The sequence below is a fragment of the Thunnus maccoyii genome, chromosome 2, assembly GCF_910596095.1.
Source record: "Thunnus maccoyii chromosome 2, fThuMac1.1, whole genome shotgun sequence".
Classification (NCBI taxonomy): Eukaryota; Metazoa; Chordata; class Actinopteri; order Scombriformes; family Scombridae; genus Thunnus; species Thunnus maccoyii.
Window position 1 is genome coordinate 28,683,992 of NC_056534.1, and position 19,161 is coordinate 28,703,152.

Consider the following 19,161-nt stretch of genomic DNA (forward strand, 5'->3'; position numbering starts at 1 on the left):
GAGCCAGCTAACCACTGCACGTGCGGGGCGCACGGCATTGCCAGCGAGAAGGGAGGCGCTGGATAGTGCGCATGACCGAGAGTAAACATAGAGAGAGCAGTTGATAACCTGAAGTCACCATTTCCACAGCTTTTCACTTTGGACTAAACAACTGTGATTATACACTGGAGGCGGTGGGAGGATCAACACTAATTTAATAGCTGGGAAGTTTAAGTGACATATAATGGGGTTCAAACGCTGCTCATGCCACTGACAGGCATTGACAGTTTCAGGAAGACTTGTTGAGGCATTTCAGCACACTGGACAGCTCTCTCCGCGTGTCTCGTGCTCACCAGAGCGCTTCTGGCATGTGCGCTGGGAATACGACCATCAGTCACAGCTGGTGGAAGGCACGACCAGAGACCATGGCGGACTCGCCACAGCATCCTTCCTACAGCTGCTGATAAAGCCGAGCCTCAAGAGATGAGCATCCCGGAGTTCCTACTGGAAGTGTCCATCGTGGTGATAGCTGTTGTCTCGTTGTTGACAAACTTGTCAGTGCTGTTATGTTTCACCCAGAGCGCCGACTTAAGGTCCCATGTGCCCGGAATCTTCGTCCTAAACCTCTCCTTCTCCAACATCCTCCTCTCTCTCATCAACATGCCCGCCACTTTTCTCGGGGTAACCAAACGCACAAAGCCCTTCGGGGACTTGTTCTGTCAAGCCGTCAGTTTTGCCGAGACTTTCCTCACCATTAACACCATGCTGAGCATGGCCGCGCTGAGCATGGACAGGTGGATAGCGGTGGTGTTTCCCCTCAACTACTCCAGCAAGATGCGCTACAGGGATGCTTTTCTGATCGTGGGGTACTCCTGGCTGCAGTCTCTCACCTTCTCTCTGACTCAGCTGCTGATGGACTGGGGAGGTTACAGTCACACCTATGCCACATGTACCGTGCACCTGGCCGGGGAGGAGAGGACGCAGCTGGCCGCCTATGCGACCTTCACAGCGCTGTTCCACTGCAGCAGCTTTGCGCTCTGCCTCCTCGTCCTGTGCTTCGCGTACCTCAAAGTTTTGAGGGTGGCCAAGTCCCACTGCAAGAGGATAGATGTCATCACAGTGCAGACTCTGCTTCTGCTAGTTGATATTCACCCCAGGTAGAGTATACTGCACATAAAACTTGGAACCTTTGAGCTATTTAAGTCTCAAAAGTCTGAGATGTTTCGGTTGCAGTTTGACCTGTTTTTCAAGCTAAATGAAATTCTTGACTTATTGAGATTCTGTTCAAAATGAATTTTATAACACTGATTATTTAAATGATTCATATATTAGTTGTCATGTTTATTTATCATGTCAGATATGAATTAGTCACTCTGTCTCTGTGTGTCTGTCTGTCAGTGTGAAGGAGAGGTGTCTATCGGAACAGAAGAAGAGGAGGCAGCGAGCCACTAAAAAGATTTGCATCTTCATCGGTTCCTTCCTCCTCTGCTTTTCACCCTATGTTATAACAAGGTACGAGCCTGATCTAATAGCTGTAGTTATCTTTCTTTTTAATGAAAGGCATTGTGCAAACTGGTGTGACTTGTCTGTCTCGTGATGCTTTTACAATAATGGAAAATCAAACTATATAACATTTCCTGTTGATATATGATAAATGAGTCTATGATACAATAATAGATTTATATTGACCTAATCCCTTTTACACATCGAAGAATATTAACATCTTATTTACAGGGACTGGACTCAATACCATGCACTATATTCAAATACAACAGACGTGAAACACTACCAGACGTTTCTAGTTATAGTAACTAATAATAATAATAACTTTATTTGTATAGCACTTTTCAAAACAATAGTTACAAAGTGCTTCACAAAGCGATGAGACACAAAAAGCTTACATAAAATGCAGGATAAAATAAAAACAAAGCAAAACAAACAAACAAAGCCATTCAAAACCCATGCACAATAAATATAAAGTAAGCTCAACACAATAAAATAATAAAAGTAAAACGTAATTAAAAAAAAAAAAGGTTTTAGTTCTGTCTTATTTATCTGTGTCTCAAATAAAGAGCATCGAGAGGTTTTAGATCAATTTGAGATGATTTTTTCAGGCCATGTTTTTAGTTACTGCACTGTCATAATGTTTTTTACAATAAAACAACACAGCCTCAAAACCTCTGTAACAACATTATAATGTGAACCTGGGCAACATTTGTGCAGGGATTTTGCAACAGTTTGCATACAAGTGTATTATTGTGTCCACCAGGCGCTAACACATGAATGAAACACATTTGCATTTAAAGTAACATGCTAAAACGTATATAGGATTGGTTTAAAATATTTTACTGCTAGTAAAAATTGCAACACACAAACATAATGGCTAAGACAATGTGTGCCATTTGAAAGAAAAAAAATTATGAGTTTCTCATAATTACAAGCTGGTGACAGAAATAGGCTTCCGTAGGAATGGAAATTAACTTCTTTTGCTGTTCCTCCTGCAGGTTGGTGGAGTTGTTGCCCTCCGTGCACATCCCCCGGTACTGGGGCATTGCCACCAAATGTCTGTGCTATGCCAAGGCTTCCAGTGACCCGTTTGTCTACTGTCTGCTGCGGCAGCAGTACAGGAAGGTCCTGGTTAGTGTCATCAGTCGGGTTATGAAACAGAATCAGTACTCACTGTCTGTCCACAGCACAAGCAGCACATTGGACACCACAGAGGACCACTGTGTTGCCAGAATAGCCTGAGCTCAATGCACAACTATTTTAAATTACGCAACACCTGCATCCCTTCTGCAGAAAGGTCAGAGGTCAGAAGCAGCCCTGTAGATGGAAGGGAGTCAGTGCCTTGCTCAAGGACACTTTAATAGAGGGCTGGACCACATGACTCTTTCAGCCACAGTGCTGTCCACTGGGAGGACTGCGAAGGACACATAACAATAAATCTGAACACACTGGCCTCTGATGAGTGCTAAAGGCCTTTTCAGACTCTGTTGTTTCCAGAGGGCTCGTCAGTTTGTCTGCTGAGGCATTGCCAAGGATAACTCCACATGAAATCCACCACACAATATTTATTACTATCATCACTGTAGATGTATATTTGAAGTAACATTGACTTTGTGAGGAGGTGTTCTTCATGTCTGTAATGTAAGTCTGATGACATATTTTGAAGCTAATATTAAAGTTTGTGTTAATGACTTTTTTAACACATAGAGTGTAAAAAGTGAAGTGTCAGTATGTGTGAAGATATTATACCACAGCAAAAACACAGATTAAAGAATAAACTCCACTGCCACAAACGCAATATGACTCCACTATATAAGTACAAACGGCAAGTCATAATTAGATTGTGGGAATATTGTGTTACTGTTAGGTAATTTACCTAGCAGTTAAAGACCTGTGGTTCCCAACCTTTTTGTCTTGGATCCCTGATTACACGTTATGACCTTAATGTGAACATGGGGTATGTGCATTTCAAATATTTTTTCTCAGATTTGTCTCAATTGAAGGATGCCTGAGGAGATGAATGTATGCAGGATTTCACAAAAAATATAACAAAAATCAGAATAAAACCATTTTCTGCATAAGATTCTTTTCTTCCTTATTGCTTTAATCATCTTATGACCCTTTAGACTTTTGGAGGGTCGTGACCCCAGGCTGGGAACCACAGCTAAGGACACATTATAAATCTTCGCAACAGCCTAATGATATATATATATATGAGTATTATAACAATGCAGCAACGAGGACATGAAGGTTGATGATTTTTCACAGACGGAGGGTGCAGAGATCTACCGTATTTTTGCATTTATTGGCGAACAGGCTCAGAAGCCCTATTATGTCAAACAATACAGACATGAATTTCTCTCAGTCCCACCCCCACAATCCACGTTTCTTCCTCGTGTCCCCCACCCTCCCCCCCAACACACACACACACACACACACACACACACACACACAGACACACATCTCTGTGCAGTGAAATATGATCGGTGCTCGCCCTTTGCGCACGGCAGTTAGCCATAATCCCGGCGCGCCGCAGTGTTTTTCAGGTCAGGGATGCTCGGCGCAGACAAAGGAAGGAGGTTTCCGTGCTGTGGGTGGTAATTATCATCCAGCCTAGAGAACGGAAAAAGTTGCAGCTTCAAACACTCACTGCCACATCACGCACTGCCGTTGCCAAGCAGCCTACTGCGCTAAAAACATGCATTTAGGACTTTTGGTGCTGTTTCTTTCGTTGACGAAAAGTTGTTGGTGCGCTCCGCAGCAGACTTGTCACCCAGGAGACGAGTTGTTGGGTAAGGACACTTAAACTTTAAACAACTGAATCATGTACAGTGAATGTGTGTAGCCTGCCATACGAAGCTAAAGACAGAGTCTATGGCGATACGACACGTACGAATGACCAAGAAACAGCTGATAGAGCCCATGTGCAGACCTGCAGACAACACTTATCATAATCATATATTAAGAGCGCCTCTGATTTAAATGTTGTACCTTAAAATAATCGATTATCATGCTTATCAGCCACGTGTTTTTGCATTTAAGTCTACATCCTCCAGTGTGTGGAAGCTTTATTGCTTAATATCTAGTTGGAGTTTATCTATAAGTCTATATCAAGAAAACTGACAATGACATCATGTTGAAGGACATCTGTTATTTTTCTTAAAATCATCTGCCATAACCGGTGATAACAGAAAGTAGAGTCCCCTGCTTTGGGCTCTCGCTGCTTTTGAAGATGTCGCCTCCTAGCGTTTTTATCTGTGACCCACTGCTGTTTTCATGCCTCTTTATCTCTGTTGTCTGGCTTGTTTTTTTCCTCACAGGAAGATGCAGCAACACCGTCTTTGAAGAAAAACGTAGGTGACTGATTGATTTCACTGTGTGCAATTTTAAGTGCCTGCAATTATAAATCATACCTGTGATGATGACACAGTAACAGACTCACAGGTACAGAAAGTTACACTAGCTGTCTAAATGGTGTCAAAGGTATCCATGCTGTTATCTCAGGGCCCGGCTGTCCACTGTTATCTCAGGACCTGGCTGTTCAACTTGCTCAGTTGAATTTTCAAGCCATGGCCTGACCTTCGGGGCTAGGAAACTGAAATACCAAGTGCTACTGCAAGATGCAACAGGCCTCCTCTCCAGATAGGCAGAAAGGCAGCTGCTGCACTCCAGCTAATTCTGCAGGGCTGCAGGATTTATGGAGCTTCAAAAATACCATCCTGTACTTTTCCATTTTGAAACACCAGGTGTGCTACATCAGGTCTCTTGGTAGTTTTTCTATGAGATCATAATAAGGAAGAAGCTAAATATGTGAGAGATACAGATCTTTGTGCACAAGCCTAATGCTGACCTGAGATCCAAAACCTCTTCTAGACAAACCACAAAGAAGTTTTGTTTTACTCACTTATTTAACTTTTCAGCTTTTTTCCTACCTCTTCCCTCTCCCCACAGCTACCTGCACAGAGATGAACCTGGGCTACTGTAATGATATGGAATACTCTAGGTGGGTCTCAGAGGTTGGTACTAATGTGGACAAGGCAATCAGCTAAATACTTCTTTTAAACCAGTTTGTGTCTTTGTTTTAAATTCAAATTCCTCAATAAGCTCTTGACAGCTTATTGTAGGTCTTCATGTTTAAACCCTGCTTTTAAAACACTGCTGCTCCAGAACAATATTCCCCAACATCATTGGCCATCGGAGTCGTATGGAAGCTGAATCAGGGGCAGAATACCTCCTCCTGAGCGTCATCCATGGCCTACTCAACGGGGAGTGCTCCCCTGAAATACGTCTCGTGGGCTGCTCTGTGCTCGCCTCGCCCTGCCAGGACGACAAGATGATCAGGCCCTGCCGCAGCACATGCGAGGCCCTGCGAAAGGACTGCATCCATGCCTTTGAGGCCATCGATATGGCCTGGCCCTACTTCCTTGACTGTGACCGCTTCTTTGCTAGCGACCAAGAGGGCTGCTATGACCCACTAGCAGGGCTGAAAGGTAAAGATCAAGCTGTTTTACTGGACCGATGCAAACCTAGCGCTCTTTGAAACACTTCCCTAAATCCTGGTATCCCTCCTCCAGCCAGACAGGAGCTAGCATTGTCCAGCCTCTCTCCTGAAGAACCCAGCACCATCATCCAGTTCACCTACGCCACCAACGCTCAGATGTACAGCGTACTGAAGAGAACAGCAGCCAAGTGCTCCCATATATCTCACGTTTACAGCATCGGACGCAGCACTGAAGGCAGAGATTTACTGGTAATCGAGTTCACCAACAATCCTGGACAACATGAGCTATGTGAGTAAGGATCTGCTGTGTAAATAAGCTGCATGTTAATGTTAGTACTGTGGTATCTACAGCTTTGTGTTTACTTTTTTTTTTGTTGATTCCTCTTACTCATGTTCTGTTTGTAATATTTTTCTCTTAATTCTGCATCTATCTGTCTCTGCTGTTCATCATTTCTGCTCTCTTATTTCAAAATCCCTACCTTAAAACGATGTTGTGCATTTTCATTTTTCTTTCAATATGATCACTACCGTGACCACATAGTTTCACCAGGCACCATGATCACATAGACAAAGTCCAAATTCAAGTTGCAAACGCCAGCATCCATAGTAACACTGATAGGCATCTTATGCACAATACAACAATAATATTCTTGTAGTGACAAACCCTCTATAGAGCCTTTTAGTATCTTTCAGCTTCATGTTTTGTTTTTATGGCCACAACTTTATTGATTGTTTCACACTAACTGCTTTCCTCAACCTCATTTCCAGCCACAGCAGGCAGCTATTTTCATTGAAAAAGCTCTGATAAACCCACTGTCAGGTACCTACCCAGCACCAAACAGCCAAAAGACACAGGTAGCAACTACCTGGTGAAGAAATGTAGCATTTAGCAGCCGAAGAGCCAGATATTTTTCTGTGGAGTTAGGTGATTGTTTGCTAACACTTTTGCCACAGCTTTATAAAGTGATAATATGTCAATGTTTGTTTCTGCGCCTTAGTTACTAAAAAATCAAATAATGCTGCTTTAATGATATTTGTGTCTGTCTGTAAACCCTAGTGGAGCCAGAGATCAAGCTAGTGGGAAACATGCATGGCAACGAGGTGCTGGGCCGCCAGCTGCTCATCTACCTGAGCCAGTACCTGTGCTCAGAGTACATGCTGGGGAACCATCGAATTCAGACCATCATCAACACCACCCGCATCCATATTCTGGCCTCCATGAACCCGGATGGCTATGAGTTGGCTGCCTCAGAGGTAGAGGATAACAATGACCCGGAGCTCAGCAACCACGAAGTAAATATTGTTAACAGTACAAAAAAGACAAACCACCATTATCCATTCTCAATCCACTATCCACTGTCTGTCCGCTGTGGAGGGGGAGGAATGAGGTGCTGATCTGAAGAAGTTTGAGATTTTCTAATATCTTTTTTTAAGTTTTTAAAGCTGTATGTTTGTGAAATGGTACAGCATGGAGCAACTTTATGCCAAGTACTAATACGTTTTGTAAACATAGATGATGACCATTTTGAAATATAGCAGCTAGCTTTTACCATGCTGAAAGATAAAGATCTGATTCAGAAACTATGACTATCAGGGATAATATCTGCAGATTGTACTGCATGTCATTAGTAACTGGTGCAGTACTCTTGATGTGATATAATTATTACATAGGTAATTTAATAATTATGTTATGAATATAGTCATTTACAAAAGAAAACAAGCAGTAATCAGTGGTTCAGGAAAGCAATCCAAGTGCTCAAGCCTTCCACCTCCTACTTGCTTGTCTTTCCACATCATCTTACTAGTCCAGGTCACTTCCACTACCAGATAGAGTAATCAGCCAAAATTTGAGTCAACCATAAAACATTTTTGGACATCTTAATGAGCCTGTACATATGCAAAATAAATATTTAAAACCTAAAAATATTCATTTATATATAACCATAGCTGGCAGTGGGAAAACCACTCTGTCCACTCTACTTTTACTAACCAGAGAATTCAACACTAATCATCACTTCATTATACTTTTGCAATTGTAGAAGTGTCCCCGCTCTGTTTCATTTTATATTATAATTTTGTACAATTTCCAAACAACTGAGACCAATAATCTGTCAGAAATGTAATCTGTATGAGAAAGTGGGACTTCTACAGCGGCATCTCTTGAACCTTTTAATGCTCATCATAACAATACTGATACAGCCTTTGGTCAAAAGTTGTATATTTATTCACTAATGCCTAAAGCCTTATTACTGTGTGTCTGCCAAGCTCTGCATGCATATAGGCTATGGACTGACCATGTGTATGAAGATCATCATTGTCCATGTATGCATTGTGCAGTCTAAAATATAATCTGTGGTATAATTTTGTCATATTACACAACTAAACTGAACTTCCTGGGTTGTATTACATAAATGGTTCAGGCATTAATGAAATTGTACAGCACACTGTGCCTTTTGTACTATCAAATGTCAAAGAGATAATGTTGACCAAACTAATGTTAGCAGAAAATCTACCCTTTGAATGCACTAATAAACTGATAATTTTATGTATTATTATAATGTTAAAGTTATAATTAACAATGGTTTCCTCTTCACTCCATTCGCTGTTTTTTCTCCTGGCGGATATATGGTCTTGTCTACATGTTAACAATAGAATTAACTAATATAGTCTAACATGCTCCTTCTTGTGCTCCTGACTAATATTCATATCATTTGCTCAGTATTTCCTTCACTTAACCACTGCTCCTACTTATGTCTACACATCATCCTCATTGTCATCATCAATCCACACAATTTAAGACTTTCTGATGATCCTAGTTGTTTGAACCTAAATATTTCAGGGTCACTTGTTGAATGGTTGGACCAATGGTCGGACAAATGCCCAGAACATCGACCTAAACCGCAACTTTCCTGACCTCACCTCCGTCTTCTACCGGAACCGCCGCAGCAGGCACTACCGCATTGACCACATCCCAATCCCTGACGCCTACTGGTTCGGGAAGGTAAAAGGACGTTAGTTATTAATTACCTTATCTGCACTAGATACACAGTACATCCCAAGAGCATGATATTTTTGCTAAAACATGACAACATGACAACATTTGGGCCAAGAGTAGGAAGAAGATGATATAGGGCCTCTAGAAACCCACACTCATTACCTTGTTTTGGGCTGTAGGTGGCACCAGAGACCTATGCAGTGATGAAGTGGATCAGGTCACTGCCTTTCGTTCAGTCTGCCAGCCTCCATGGAGGGGAGCTGGTGGTCTCCTATCCCTTTGACTTTTCTAGACACCCGCACGAGGAGAGGATGTTCTCACCCACTCCAGATGAACAAGTAAGGATGGAGGACAGAGGTGGACATACAGGTTGCTGAAATATTTTGGTTCAACAAAAGGACAGATATACAGATACAGTATGTACTGTAACAGGTGAACTGACATTCCCCTCACTCACAATTCGCCCAACTCAAAAATCTTCCCATGCTCAGGTCTTAAAGCAGCTGGCTCGTACCTATGCAGACGCTCACGCTACCATGTCAAACAATGACACAGAGCGGTGTGGAGCCTCCTTTTACCGAACCAGGGGCATCATCAATGGGGCTCTGTGGTACAGTTTTGCTGGTGGTGAGATAAAACACTTTCAAACTACTCATACAATGAGACATTATAGAAATCCAAACACTGATGGTTTGGATAGGTACCTGGATTAACATTGCAAATAAAGCTACACCCATGGGTCTTGTTAGTTTTTAAATGTAATTACAGTATGGAAGTTTTTTTTTAACCTTATTTACTTTTACACGTCTCATATATATTATATATATAATATATATATACGTTTTTCCTTCGCAGGTATGTCAGACTTCAACTACTTGCACACTAACTGTCTGGAGATCACCGTGGAGCTCGGCTGTGACAAATTCCCGTCAGAGTCTGAGCTTTACCCTGAATGGAAGAATAACAAGGAGGCTTTGCTCACCTTTCTAGAGTCTGTACGTGTCTGGTATTCTCCTAATTGTGAAAAATGACCTGTTTGATATTTTAACAGTGCTGTATTCATTTCAGCTGCTAACAGAAGGGTGAATAACTGACAATGAAAGTGTTGAATTAAAGTCACTTCGGAAGACAAATTTATGGATAGAACACTTGTAGCGAGCAGGTTTCAAGGACAAGACTTGACAGAAATGATAAAACCGATATTAATAATAAGTAGGTAGCTGTCAAGGGAACTGTAGCCAGTGCATGTAGGTAGACAGGGAAATAATACGGCTTGTCACTGTGCTCCCTGAACAGGTCCATCGAGGGATAAAGGGAGTAGTTAAAGATGTTGATGGCAATGGGATAAAAGGTGCCACCGTCTCTGTTAGGGGGACTAGAAGAGATGTCACCACAGGTAAATCACACAGATCAAATATTCTCCAATTGCCTTGACTTGAAAGATTTTTTTATCTGCTTGATTTAATGTCTGATAGATGAGTTAAAATTGTATTGCTGTTCACTGTAGCCTTCAGGAATTTGGTGTTATGATGTAGCTCTGGGCATATACATATATATATATTGTTGCCTTTTGCTATTCCTTCCCTTTCTTTGATTTGTTCGACTGCCTGTCTGGCATGTTTACATCATCACTCTGTTCCCCTTTCTCTGTTCTCCCTCCAGCTGAAGATGGAGACTACTGGCGGCTGCTGAACCCTGGCACTCACATCCTGACAGCCACAGCCAAAGGTTACTCCAGGGTCAGCAAGAGGGTTCATCTGCCTTACCACATGAACAGGGCTGGACGTGTCGACTTTGAATTGGAGAGGGTTTGGAAATTTTTCTTCACGATCCTTTTCAACAAATGTGGCGTATTTTTTAAAATCTTACTTCAAGGCCAGGTCCGGTCATTAATTCATCGTCTCTACTCTCCACCTTCACCCTCTTCCTGCATTCAGGTTCCCGTGGAGCCCGATTTTGATGACCACCTCTTCCCCACAATAGACACATGGGATCGTTTCGACCCCTACAACCAGTTTGAGCGCTACGGTGATCCAGTCGTCAGTGAGGGAGGGATAGAGCGGGAGGAGAAACCGTGGTGGTGGAACTACTTCTCCCAGTCTGGTATCTCACCTCCAAATTGGCTGTTGCGAACTGTCTAGACGCATTTGAGGACAATAAAGATCCCGTCATACCACTGCAGAGGGAGATTGGTGATGACGGTCCTGCATCCAGTTCCACTGGTGCTATCAGACCTGCACTTTGTAGCAGGAGCTGTGACACTGAAATCCACAGTACCTAAATAGGTTTCAGTGCAGATGTGAATAGGCTTTATTTCCCCCGGGCAACACATTTAATTCCAGCCTGTAAGTGGAGTTTTTGGCCAATATTGCTTTGCAGCTGCATTTGACCTGTTTTAAGTTAAAAAAAAAAAAAAAAAATCTGGGAAAACTGGAAAGTGGATGAGTTATGGGTGCCTTGTTGTTTTAAAAGTTGTTCACAGTCAAAACTAAAGGCATGCACTTATTTGAATATTGTGATTACAGATGACAATTTCACGTGTGACGGCAGCTGCATAAAATGTCTTTGTGCACACTTTAAAAAATGAGTTGGGTAACGAAATGAATGCAGATTTGACTATTTTTGTCTTTACAATGTGATTTCCTTATCTGTTTTATCCACATTTCCTACATTATATAAAGCACAAGTGATACCGTCAAAAAGTTCTGGACATGTAACAGCATCTCATATTGAGCACCACATTTAAGCTTGGATTAGCAGCATTACTGTGCCAATTGTAGACAGTAGAAATTCTTGCTTTGTTTTGTTTTTCACAAGTATGAGGAAATAAATATTAAATATTTCTGGCATATCTTCGTCCATTTTTTATTTCTTGAAATGTTTAAGTAATATTTTTAGAGATGAAAATAAACCCTACTTGTTTTACATCTTGAGATGCTGTTGTGGCCTTTGATCACCAGAGGACACCAGAGAACATGTAATAGCAGACAGTATGCCAACTTCATTAAAGTCAGTGATGAATCTCAGTAATATATAATAAAGGGAATTTGTACCCTTCAGTCATTTGGGAATTTATAAAGGCCTATTTCTTCATAAACACATTCACTAACTTATACATGTCTTTTTCACACACGCCACCAGTGAGGATGGGTTTGCTTACTAAAAGTTGATTTTACAGTCTATGCAAGACTTAAATCTCAGGTGAAAGGTCGGTATACTTCTTTAAAGTCATTGGAAAGGTAGTTGCTGCTGCTAGCCTCTCTTATATTTTTAATATTTTCGCAGCCATCTTGCGGAAGAACACTTTTTTCTTTTTATGAAATAGTGCACAGGCGACTTGTATCCTTGCGCCTTTAATGGATGACCGGTGTGATTGTCAGTTGTTTTTTCTTAACAACGGAGTTGTTTTGCTAACAGACTAACAAGGGAGAAAGTTGCTCTTAAATTACTGTAACTGAAGTTAACGGCTCAACAAACTTTTGTAACGGAAGAAGAGGGCCAAATTTAGCTTTTGTGTTTGAGGAACCAAACGCAAGCAGAGTGCCAGCTAACATTAGACAGATGACTGACACACATCCATCAGTTATCGACTCTAAGGTAGACTAACGTCACTCTGTCACACAAGTAAAAATTATAAAAGCAGTCTGACAGTCTATCAAACTTTAGCAGGCCTATTTTCTTAGAGCAGTGGGACAGCTGTCTATCTCTTACCACTTAGCTATTCACCTGTCATCATGTCTGCCATTCAAAATGAGTGCCAGCTACACCTGGTTAGTTAGGACAGACCACAGGACCAGGAGGCCTTCACGGGACCAAACGCTACCGATAAGCAAAACCAGTGTTTCCAGTGCGCAACCAGGAGCTGTAAGTTGATGTTTTGAGAAATGTTATGTAGAGTGAGCATTGGCCTTCACTTTATACTCATTCAACGTAATTTTGCAGGTGTCTTACAAACTTGTAGCAGCACATATGTGTGAATCACTATTTTGCAGTTGTCTCACATTTTGCTTATATACCTGCTGGTCAACTTCTTCTCTACCTTCGTTGAATCAATTGATGTAAAATCATACACACAACAGTGATAACCAATACAGCTTTTTCACAGCAGCTCATCTTTCATATTAGGAAAGGCAAAGGTGTAACTAATAGCGTTAATGGTGGCTCAGTTTCATTTCTGTGCCAGTAAGTTATGCCAATGAGTCAGCGTGTTAAATACCTGGACCCTGGAACTGGCACACAACCATTACAAGAGTGTGATTAGTTACACCTGTGTGCACAGTGAGAAAAGGTCCATTAAGGAAATTTTAAGGTCAATTTCATGGCAGTGATCCTCGCAACAGGCCAACATGTTTTCACAGAAGTCTTACTCTAACAACCCTTTGAATTTTAAGGTTTTCTACATGGTTTTGCTTACTTGCGTCCAATCACGTCTAGGGTGACAATTTGTATGTTTCAGATGAAAAATATGAAGTTTAATTTAATTACAAATGATTGTGCAGCTATGTGGCAAGAATTTATGAGTTTGTGGAACAGTGCTACTACAATACATTTACACTCTTTTCAGTCATTGCTGACCAAAAAGGTGTCATGTGTTTCTGTGTTGTAGATAAGCTTACAAAATGTTTTAAATGTTTGCAACTTAATTCCCTCGTTTCTGGCCATCAAAATGGTAATTGGGACCCAAGCTGAGCAGCTCTCTGCCATAAAATTAGGAACTTGGTGATTCATTGCAAAAGAAACCCCTCCAAAACAAAATAAAAAACATATTATCTCACCTCACTATCAACTGTTTTCACTGTAACTATATCTACCAAACAAATAATAGCAAAGTCTGTGGATAATCCAGAGTAACAAGGATACAGTTTCTAGAAAGTGATGTTGCCAATGAATTTTTAAAGTGTTTTTTTTTTTTTAAGTGCTTTGAGCAGCTCACACAGAATTCCATTCACCTTTATTATGTTGGACTGGCAACAGAAGTCTCAGAGACTGGTAAACTCGAGCAAATACAACCAAAACTGTCTGCATGGGAAAATGTCTTTTTGTGGTTTGGTTGAACTGACCCTTTAATCCCCCTTACTAGCAATAATTTAAGCGATTAAATGAGCGGTCTCTTGCTACATTCCTAAATCCTGTTATAGGTTTGCCTGGGCCGAGCAATTGCACCAAATACCTGAGTCAATCCATGCACATACGGCATTAGGGACACTTTGTACAGACCAAATTATAAAACATGCAAATAAGTGACCACGCTTACAACTACAAATATATTTAAAATCATGATCTAGCATTAATCCATCATTGCACTGTAGTCTGCATAGCGTCTGTTTATTTAGGTCTATCCAGCATAATCCATCTGCACCACCTGCATACTACAGCTTACCCAATTGTCACAGCTGGAGCAGAGGATGCACAGCAGTCTATCAATAATATCTGCTGTGGACTGGATCGCGTGCAACCTCTGCTAACCTCACAGTCCATCTGCTATCTGCTTCTAAAGCACGCTGACCTGTGTTTGAACTGATGTATGCAAGTGTATTAAGCCAGAGCACAATTCATATCCATAATCTATCCCATAATTAGCCGCACTAGATGGAGGCCTAGACAGTAATACTATATGGTGCAATTTATGCAGTTGACAAGGAAGCTGAAGTCATTATTGACTGGTGAGATGTAAGAGAGCAGGTTTTAAAACGATGAGCCTGCAGTAGGTGGGGAAGTATCCTCATTATAGGACCATGTATAGTGAATTAAATTGAATGCAACAGTAAAAGCCATAGCAATAATTGTCAGATATTAAATTAAGTTTTAAGAGTATTAATTTAAGTTCCATATTGGAGGTCATAAAGTTCCAAATACGTCCTGCAATGCTGGGTGTAAACTAGCTGTGTAATGATTGAAAGGTTCATACTAGACTCAAGCCACTGTAGTGTCCCTGTGGATCTTGTATTAGTACATCAGTATGAAAACCAAACTGTGAGAGACTTTGCTGTTTGAACAACAATGCTATGAAACGTCATGCTGGAAGTGTTTAAGGTCTCTTTGTAATCTTCTGATTTGTCATTTGATATAAAGTAGAAACACACAGTATAGTTGAATGTCTGCTCAGCAATCAAAGCATATCAGATATGTCAAATAGAGAAGTTTTGATTTGTCCCTTGATATAAAGTAGAAACACACAGTTTTACTGCTAATCTAAAACCTTTTTACATTTTCTTAGGGGAGTGGAAGTCTGAATACACACATGCGGAACATGCAGCCGTGGATACGTCTGTTTCTACAGTACCTGTTCCTAACTACCAAACTCCAGAGCAAGGTATTGCATGCACACAACACAGTGATTTTAATTACTAATTACAATGGAGACCTTTTCTCTATTAGGGTGCACTATTGCATACTTCTAGTAGCAGAGACAACCAAAATAAAACTTAATGACAGTGGTGGGTTGTGTGCAACTGCTTATTAATTTAGGCCCACCTGTACTCAGTCAAATAATGTCCATTCAAACTGCTGCTGCTTATGATTTGTTACAACACAGCATTTTATAACACATATAAACCATGCATTTTTTGTATGCTGTCTGTATGCCTTCATGATATTGTTATAGAGGTTGAAGTTCTGACATTGAGTAATGTCGGATCTCGCAAGACTGACCCAATTTTATCAAGAGGTAATACTCCCACTTTAGACTGCTCGCTGCACAGTCACATGCACGGTACTGTTTTTGGCAGAGACGGTGCAGGCAGGACTAGAGCCAGCAAGAAGTTTGTCACAATGGCCGACTTTTCTTGTACATTAATGTGAACATAACTTTGGGCAGAGTGGAAGGCAAAGTTTTCCCGAGGGATGTGCGGTAGTGTTTTCACAGAATGGTTTTGATAAACACGCAGCGGTCACTGTGATATAAAGTCTTCTAAAGACAAAAATCTTTATTGTTTCACTGAAAATGTGGAGTCCCATCTGTCAGTTTAGCATCATGTCTCTGTTATCTATGCACCTTAGAAAACTTTTTGGAGCCCATAGTTTCCTTGACGCCTGCAGAAAAACCAAAAGTGTTACAAATACAGCAGTGAATTTGGACTTTTTGTGAGTTTTATTTTATTCTTAAATGAAAGGAATTTCAGGGTTGTTAGTTGGAATTCAGTATAGTTAAACATCTTCTCAGCAATCAAAGCATATGTCAGTCTGATAGAGAAGTTTGAAAGTGACTGGATTGCAAATTCTAGTTATAATTGTAACCCATTAGAAGGAAAAAGAAGTACATATCCTCCTGTAAGCAACAGAACAAGAACATCAGATGTTTGGGGCCTTATTTCTGATTGTAGCCTTCACATGGACTTGTTTCTCTCTACTATCTCTAATACACATGACTGACCTCAATGAGACCTACTAAATAAATAAAACTTAACTTAATGGTAAATAAGTTTTGATACATAGAAAAGCAACAGTTCTATTTCCAAAGTGTTTTTATTTCCTCATCGGTGAACCCTGCTGTTAATACAACAATGAACAACATGAACAGTTATGTAGCATTTGTATGTTTTCTTTTTGAAAACGCCATTTTTGAATCCTGCTATAATTATCTTCTTTCCAAGGCAGCGTGTTCCCAGATGTCTCCTCCTTATGTTCCTGGAGTGAGTTTCCATCTGGCAGACTTCCACTGAGGTCTCTGCCTCTCTCTCTCTCTCTCTCTCTCTCTCTCTCTCTCTCTCTTTCTCTGGCCTCCCCAATGCACCATGTAGTCACTTTCAATCTGACTGCATCAGTTTCTCTAACATAACACTTTTTAACACTCTGCATATATAATGCAAATGCAAAACCACTTTGCTCTGAACTTCCTCCATCCTTCTCTTTTCCTCTCCCTCCTTTCTCTCTCTGTCGGTCTGTCTTTCATTCCTGTAGCTATCTAGCTGTTATGCCCCAGGAGTAGAGGCCTGCTCAATGTGGCAGAGATGATTTGTTTGCTTTGCAATTATTTTCCGTCAGTGGAGACAAATGGATTCATACTGCATAGAAAAACCCACACAGACAGGGTCGGAGCGATGAATGCAGTGGAACAGACTAATATGTACTGCCCACAGATAAAGATAGAGATGGGGAACATAGAGCACCTCGGATGAAGATTAGATAGCTTCATAAAAAGCTCTAAGGACAAAGAACTTCACAGTACCATATGGCTGTGCTGCAAATTGAAATATGTGGTGGCACTTTAATTGTTGCTTTAAAGAGCAAGCTTATGTTTTAAACTGACAGCCTCTTTCAATACTATGGTCCCTACATACCCTACATACTATATATCTTTTCTTACCCATCTCTCAATGCAATGTTGCTACTGCCACGCATGTAAATGCTAGGTGAGCATTAGGCATTGATTCAGAAGGAATCACATTTTGTTATGTTGTTTGCTTTTGTTTTTCGTGTATCTACTGTTTAACTGGCTCCAAAAAATTACATTTATATACAACAGCAAATTTGTTTTAAGGAAATGCTGCCTGGATTATAGTTTTTTATCAACATAATGAGGAAATGTCCTTCATGAATGTATCTGCAAAACTTTTACTGACACTGGTTTTTATTTTTTTTCCCGACAATATCAACTTGTTGCAACTAAATCATGATGGATATTTTTATGTTTATGCTGGATTCATGCCATGTGGGTTGGATGATAAAGATGGGAGAGTTCATGTTACCGAACTACTTAAGATGGTTGTGTGGTTACGAAGTTGGTTGTGAAAGGCTTAAAAATGGTATGTGGTGCTAAATTTGGTTTTAATTACCTTGACGTGAAGATCTTGGCCGATGCCAGGCATCCATATTTGTTCACTTTTTAATTTTTCCCGTAGAAATTATGACTGGTACTGATACTGGTAATTATGATAAGGCTGATATGACATGATTGCAGCATTAGGTGACTCAAAGCACTTGGTTAAGGTTAGGGAATGATTGTGGTCTTGCTCAAATACAGAGAAATTCAGTGCTGACTTGTAGCAGTCAGTACTTAAATCAATATTTATTCAAACCACAATTTTTCGGCAGTCTTTACCAAGAGCCTTGTGTTGCCTAATGCTGCATTCATGTCATATTAGTTACCATGACCAAAGTGTTTCATTTCCCTGAACCAAACACATAATACAAAACCTGGTCTCTTGTGTCAAAGTCCTACGCTTTGTATACACAGCATCCACCCTGACCACCATCATATGACCTCTGTGTGTACGTCAGATTTTAACCATTGCTGGACTATAAATAAATGTTGTCAGTGGACATAAATCAGTAAGGAATTATGTTTTCTCCAAAATGTATTTAGGAAAACCGTTTAGTTGTACGCAGATGTTATCTTTAACAGTCTTGCTAATGTAAAATATTAGATTTTACTGATTTACTATCAATGTTAATTGCAGTTTATACTTTAGACTTTCAGAATGAGCTTATAGAGTGTGGAGGTAGAAGACAGACTGGAGGTGAAGGTTCTCCCCATTTGCCCTCAAAGTGTGATAGACACAACTGGGCTGCAGACTTTTTTCTGTGTCTGTTGAACTTTCAGACTATCAACAGTAAAAGAGATTAACCTTTTCCTCCTAGCTTGCGTCTCCTTGATTTTTCTCTTTCTGCTGCCTTCTGTCTTCCCTTTCCTCTTTATGACCCTGTCTCTCCTTTCCAGTGTCTCTGTTGACTATCCCTTGTCCTGTGTTCCCTCCTCCCCTTGTCTCCCCTCCTTCCCTCCCTTTATGCGAAGGGTAGGTTCAGGGGTCACCAATTACGCGGAGAGGGCTGAGAAAGTTGTATGGGCTCTGCCCTCGGGGCTGCCATGTTGCATTATCATCAGGGAGATTGCAGGTACGCAGCAGCCACTGGCTGCCGGCACAACAACCACAACCCTAGCCCCAGCACCGGGCTGTATAGACTCAGCTAGGTTCAAACCCTCCTCATGCCTGAGCGGCTGGCTGGCTCCGAGTCAGCCCCCCCTCTTACTGACCTGCTGGGCAGAACTAATATGTATGTCTAGACTTCCTGGGAACTCTACCTGAGAATACATACATGGACAGTATGTGTGATGACTGTACAGTTCCTTACTGCATACTTTTTGTGACACCTCGAGCAACTTGTCATAACTTTCAGTGTATTTAAAGATCACACTTGCCGTCCTGACTTTTGTAGTCCGTTTAGTTCATGCAGGAACATA

The 19,161-nt window shown here is 40.9% G+C and overlaps 2 protein-coding genes and 1 long non-coding RNA gene across 8 annotated transcripts; 2 read left to right on the forward strand and 1 right to left on the reverse strand.

The window, feature by feature from the left end:
* Positions 1–289: 289 nt before the first annotated feature.
* On the forward strand, positions 290–3,850 carry gpr78a (G protein-coupled receptor 78a). Its single transcript, XM_042388680.1, has 3 exons — positions 290–1,136; positions 1,378–1,491; positions 2,484–3,850. Exons 1-3 carry the CDS (start codon positions 463–465, stop codon positions 2,725–2,727), a joined length of 1,032 nt encoding a protein of 343 aa, XP_042244614.1. The 5' UTR covers positions 290–462; the 3' UTR covers positions 2,728–3,850.
* Positions 3,851–4,091: 241 nt separating this feature from the next.
* On the forward strand, positions 4,092–11,830 carry cpz (carboxypeptidase Z). 6 transcript variants are annotated; one of them, XM_042388659.1, is made up of 14 exons: positions 4,247–4,277; positions 4,806–4,838; positions 4,990–5,231; positions 5,437–5,501; positions 5,653–5,975; positions 6,060–6,275; positions 7,044–7,279; positions 8,826–8,987; positions 9,161–9,319; positions 9,473–9,608; positions 9,837–9,976; positions 10,278–10,377; positions 10,644–10,789; positions 10,919–11,830. In XM_042388659.1, the coding sequence occupies exons 4-14, from the start codon at positions 5,470–5,472 to the stop codon at positions 11,120–11,122; spliced, it is 1,854 nt and encodes a 617-aa protein (XP_042244593.1). In that variant the 5' UTR covers positions 4,247–4,277; positions 4,806–4,838; positions 4,990–5,231; positions 5,437–5,469; the 3' UTR covers positions 11,123–11,830. The 6 variants fall into 6 exon arrangements, with proteins under 6 accessions (XP_042244569.1, XP_042244576.1, XP_042244585.1 ...); XM_042388645.1 differs by having other exon boundaries at positions 5,437–5,488; XM_042388635.1 differs by lacking the exon at positions 4,990–5,231 and having other exon boundaries at positions 4,092–4,277; positions 5,437–5,488.
* Positions 9,263–12,789, reverse strand: LOC121881096. The gene is made up of 3 exons (XR_006091699.1): positions 12,708–12,789; positions 9,496–9,602; positions 9,263–9,354 (listed from the first exon to the last, which is right to left on the reverse strand). It is a non-coding gene; the product is annotated as an uncharacterized LOC121881096 (long non-coding RNA).
* Positions 12,790–19,161: the final 6,372 nt, after the last annotated feature.

Coding starts and splice junctions, on each gene's coding strand:
- gpr78a (XM_042388680.1), top strand. CDS start 463: ATGAGCATCCCGGAGTTCCTACTGGAAGTGTCCATCGTGGTGATAGCT. Junction 1,137..1,377: donor CTAGTTGATATTCACCCCAG/GTAGAGTATACT, acceptor TCTGTCTGTCAG/TGTGAAGGAGAGGTGTCTAT. Junction 1,492..2,483: donor TCACCCTATGTTATAACAAG/GTACGAGCCTGA, acceptor TTCCTCCTGCAG/GTTGGTGGAGTTGTTGCCCT.
- cpz (XM_042388635.1), top strand. CDS start 4,184: ATGCATTTAGGACTTTTGGTGCTGTTTCTTTCGTTGACGAAAAGTTGT. Junction 8,988..9,160: donor ACGCCTACTGGTTCGGGAAG/GTAAAAGGACGT, acceptor TTTGGGCTGTAG/GTGGCACCAGAGACCTATGC. Junction 10,790..10,918: donor TCGACTTTGAATTGGAGAGG/GTTTGGAAATTT, acceptor TCCTGCATTCAG/GTTCCCGTGGAGCCCGATTT.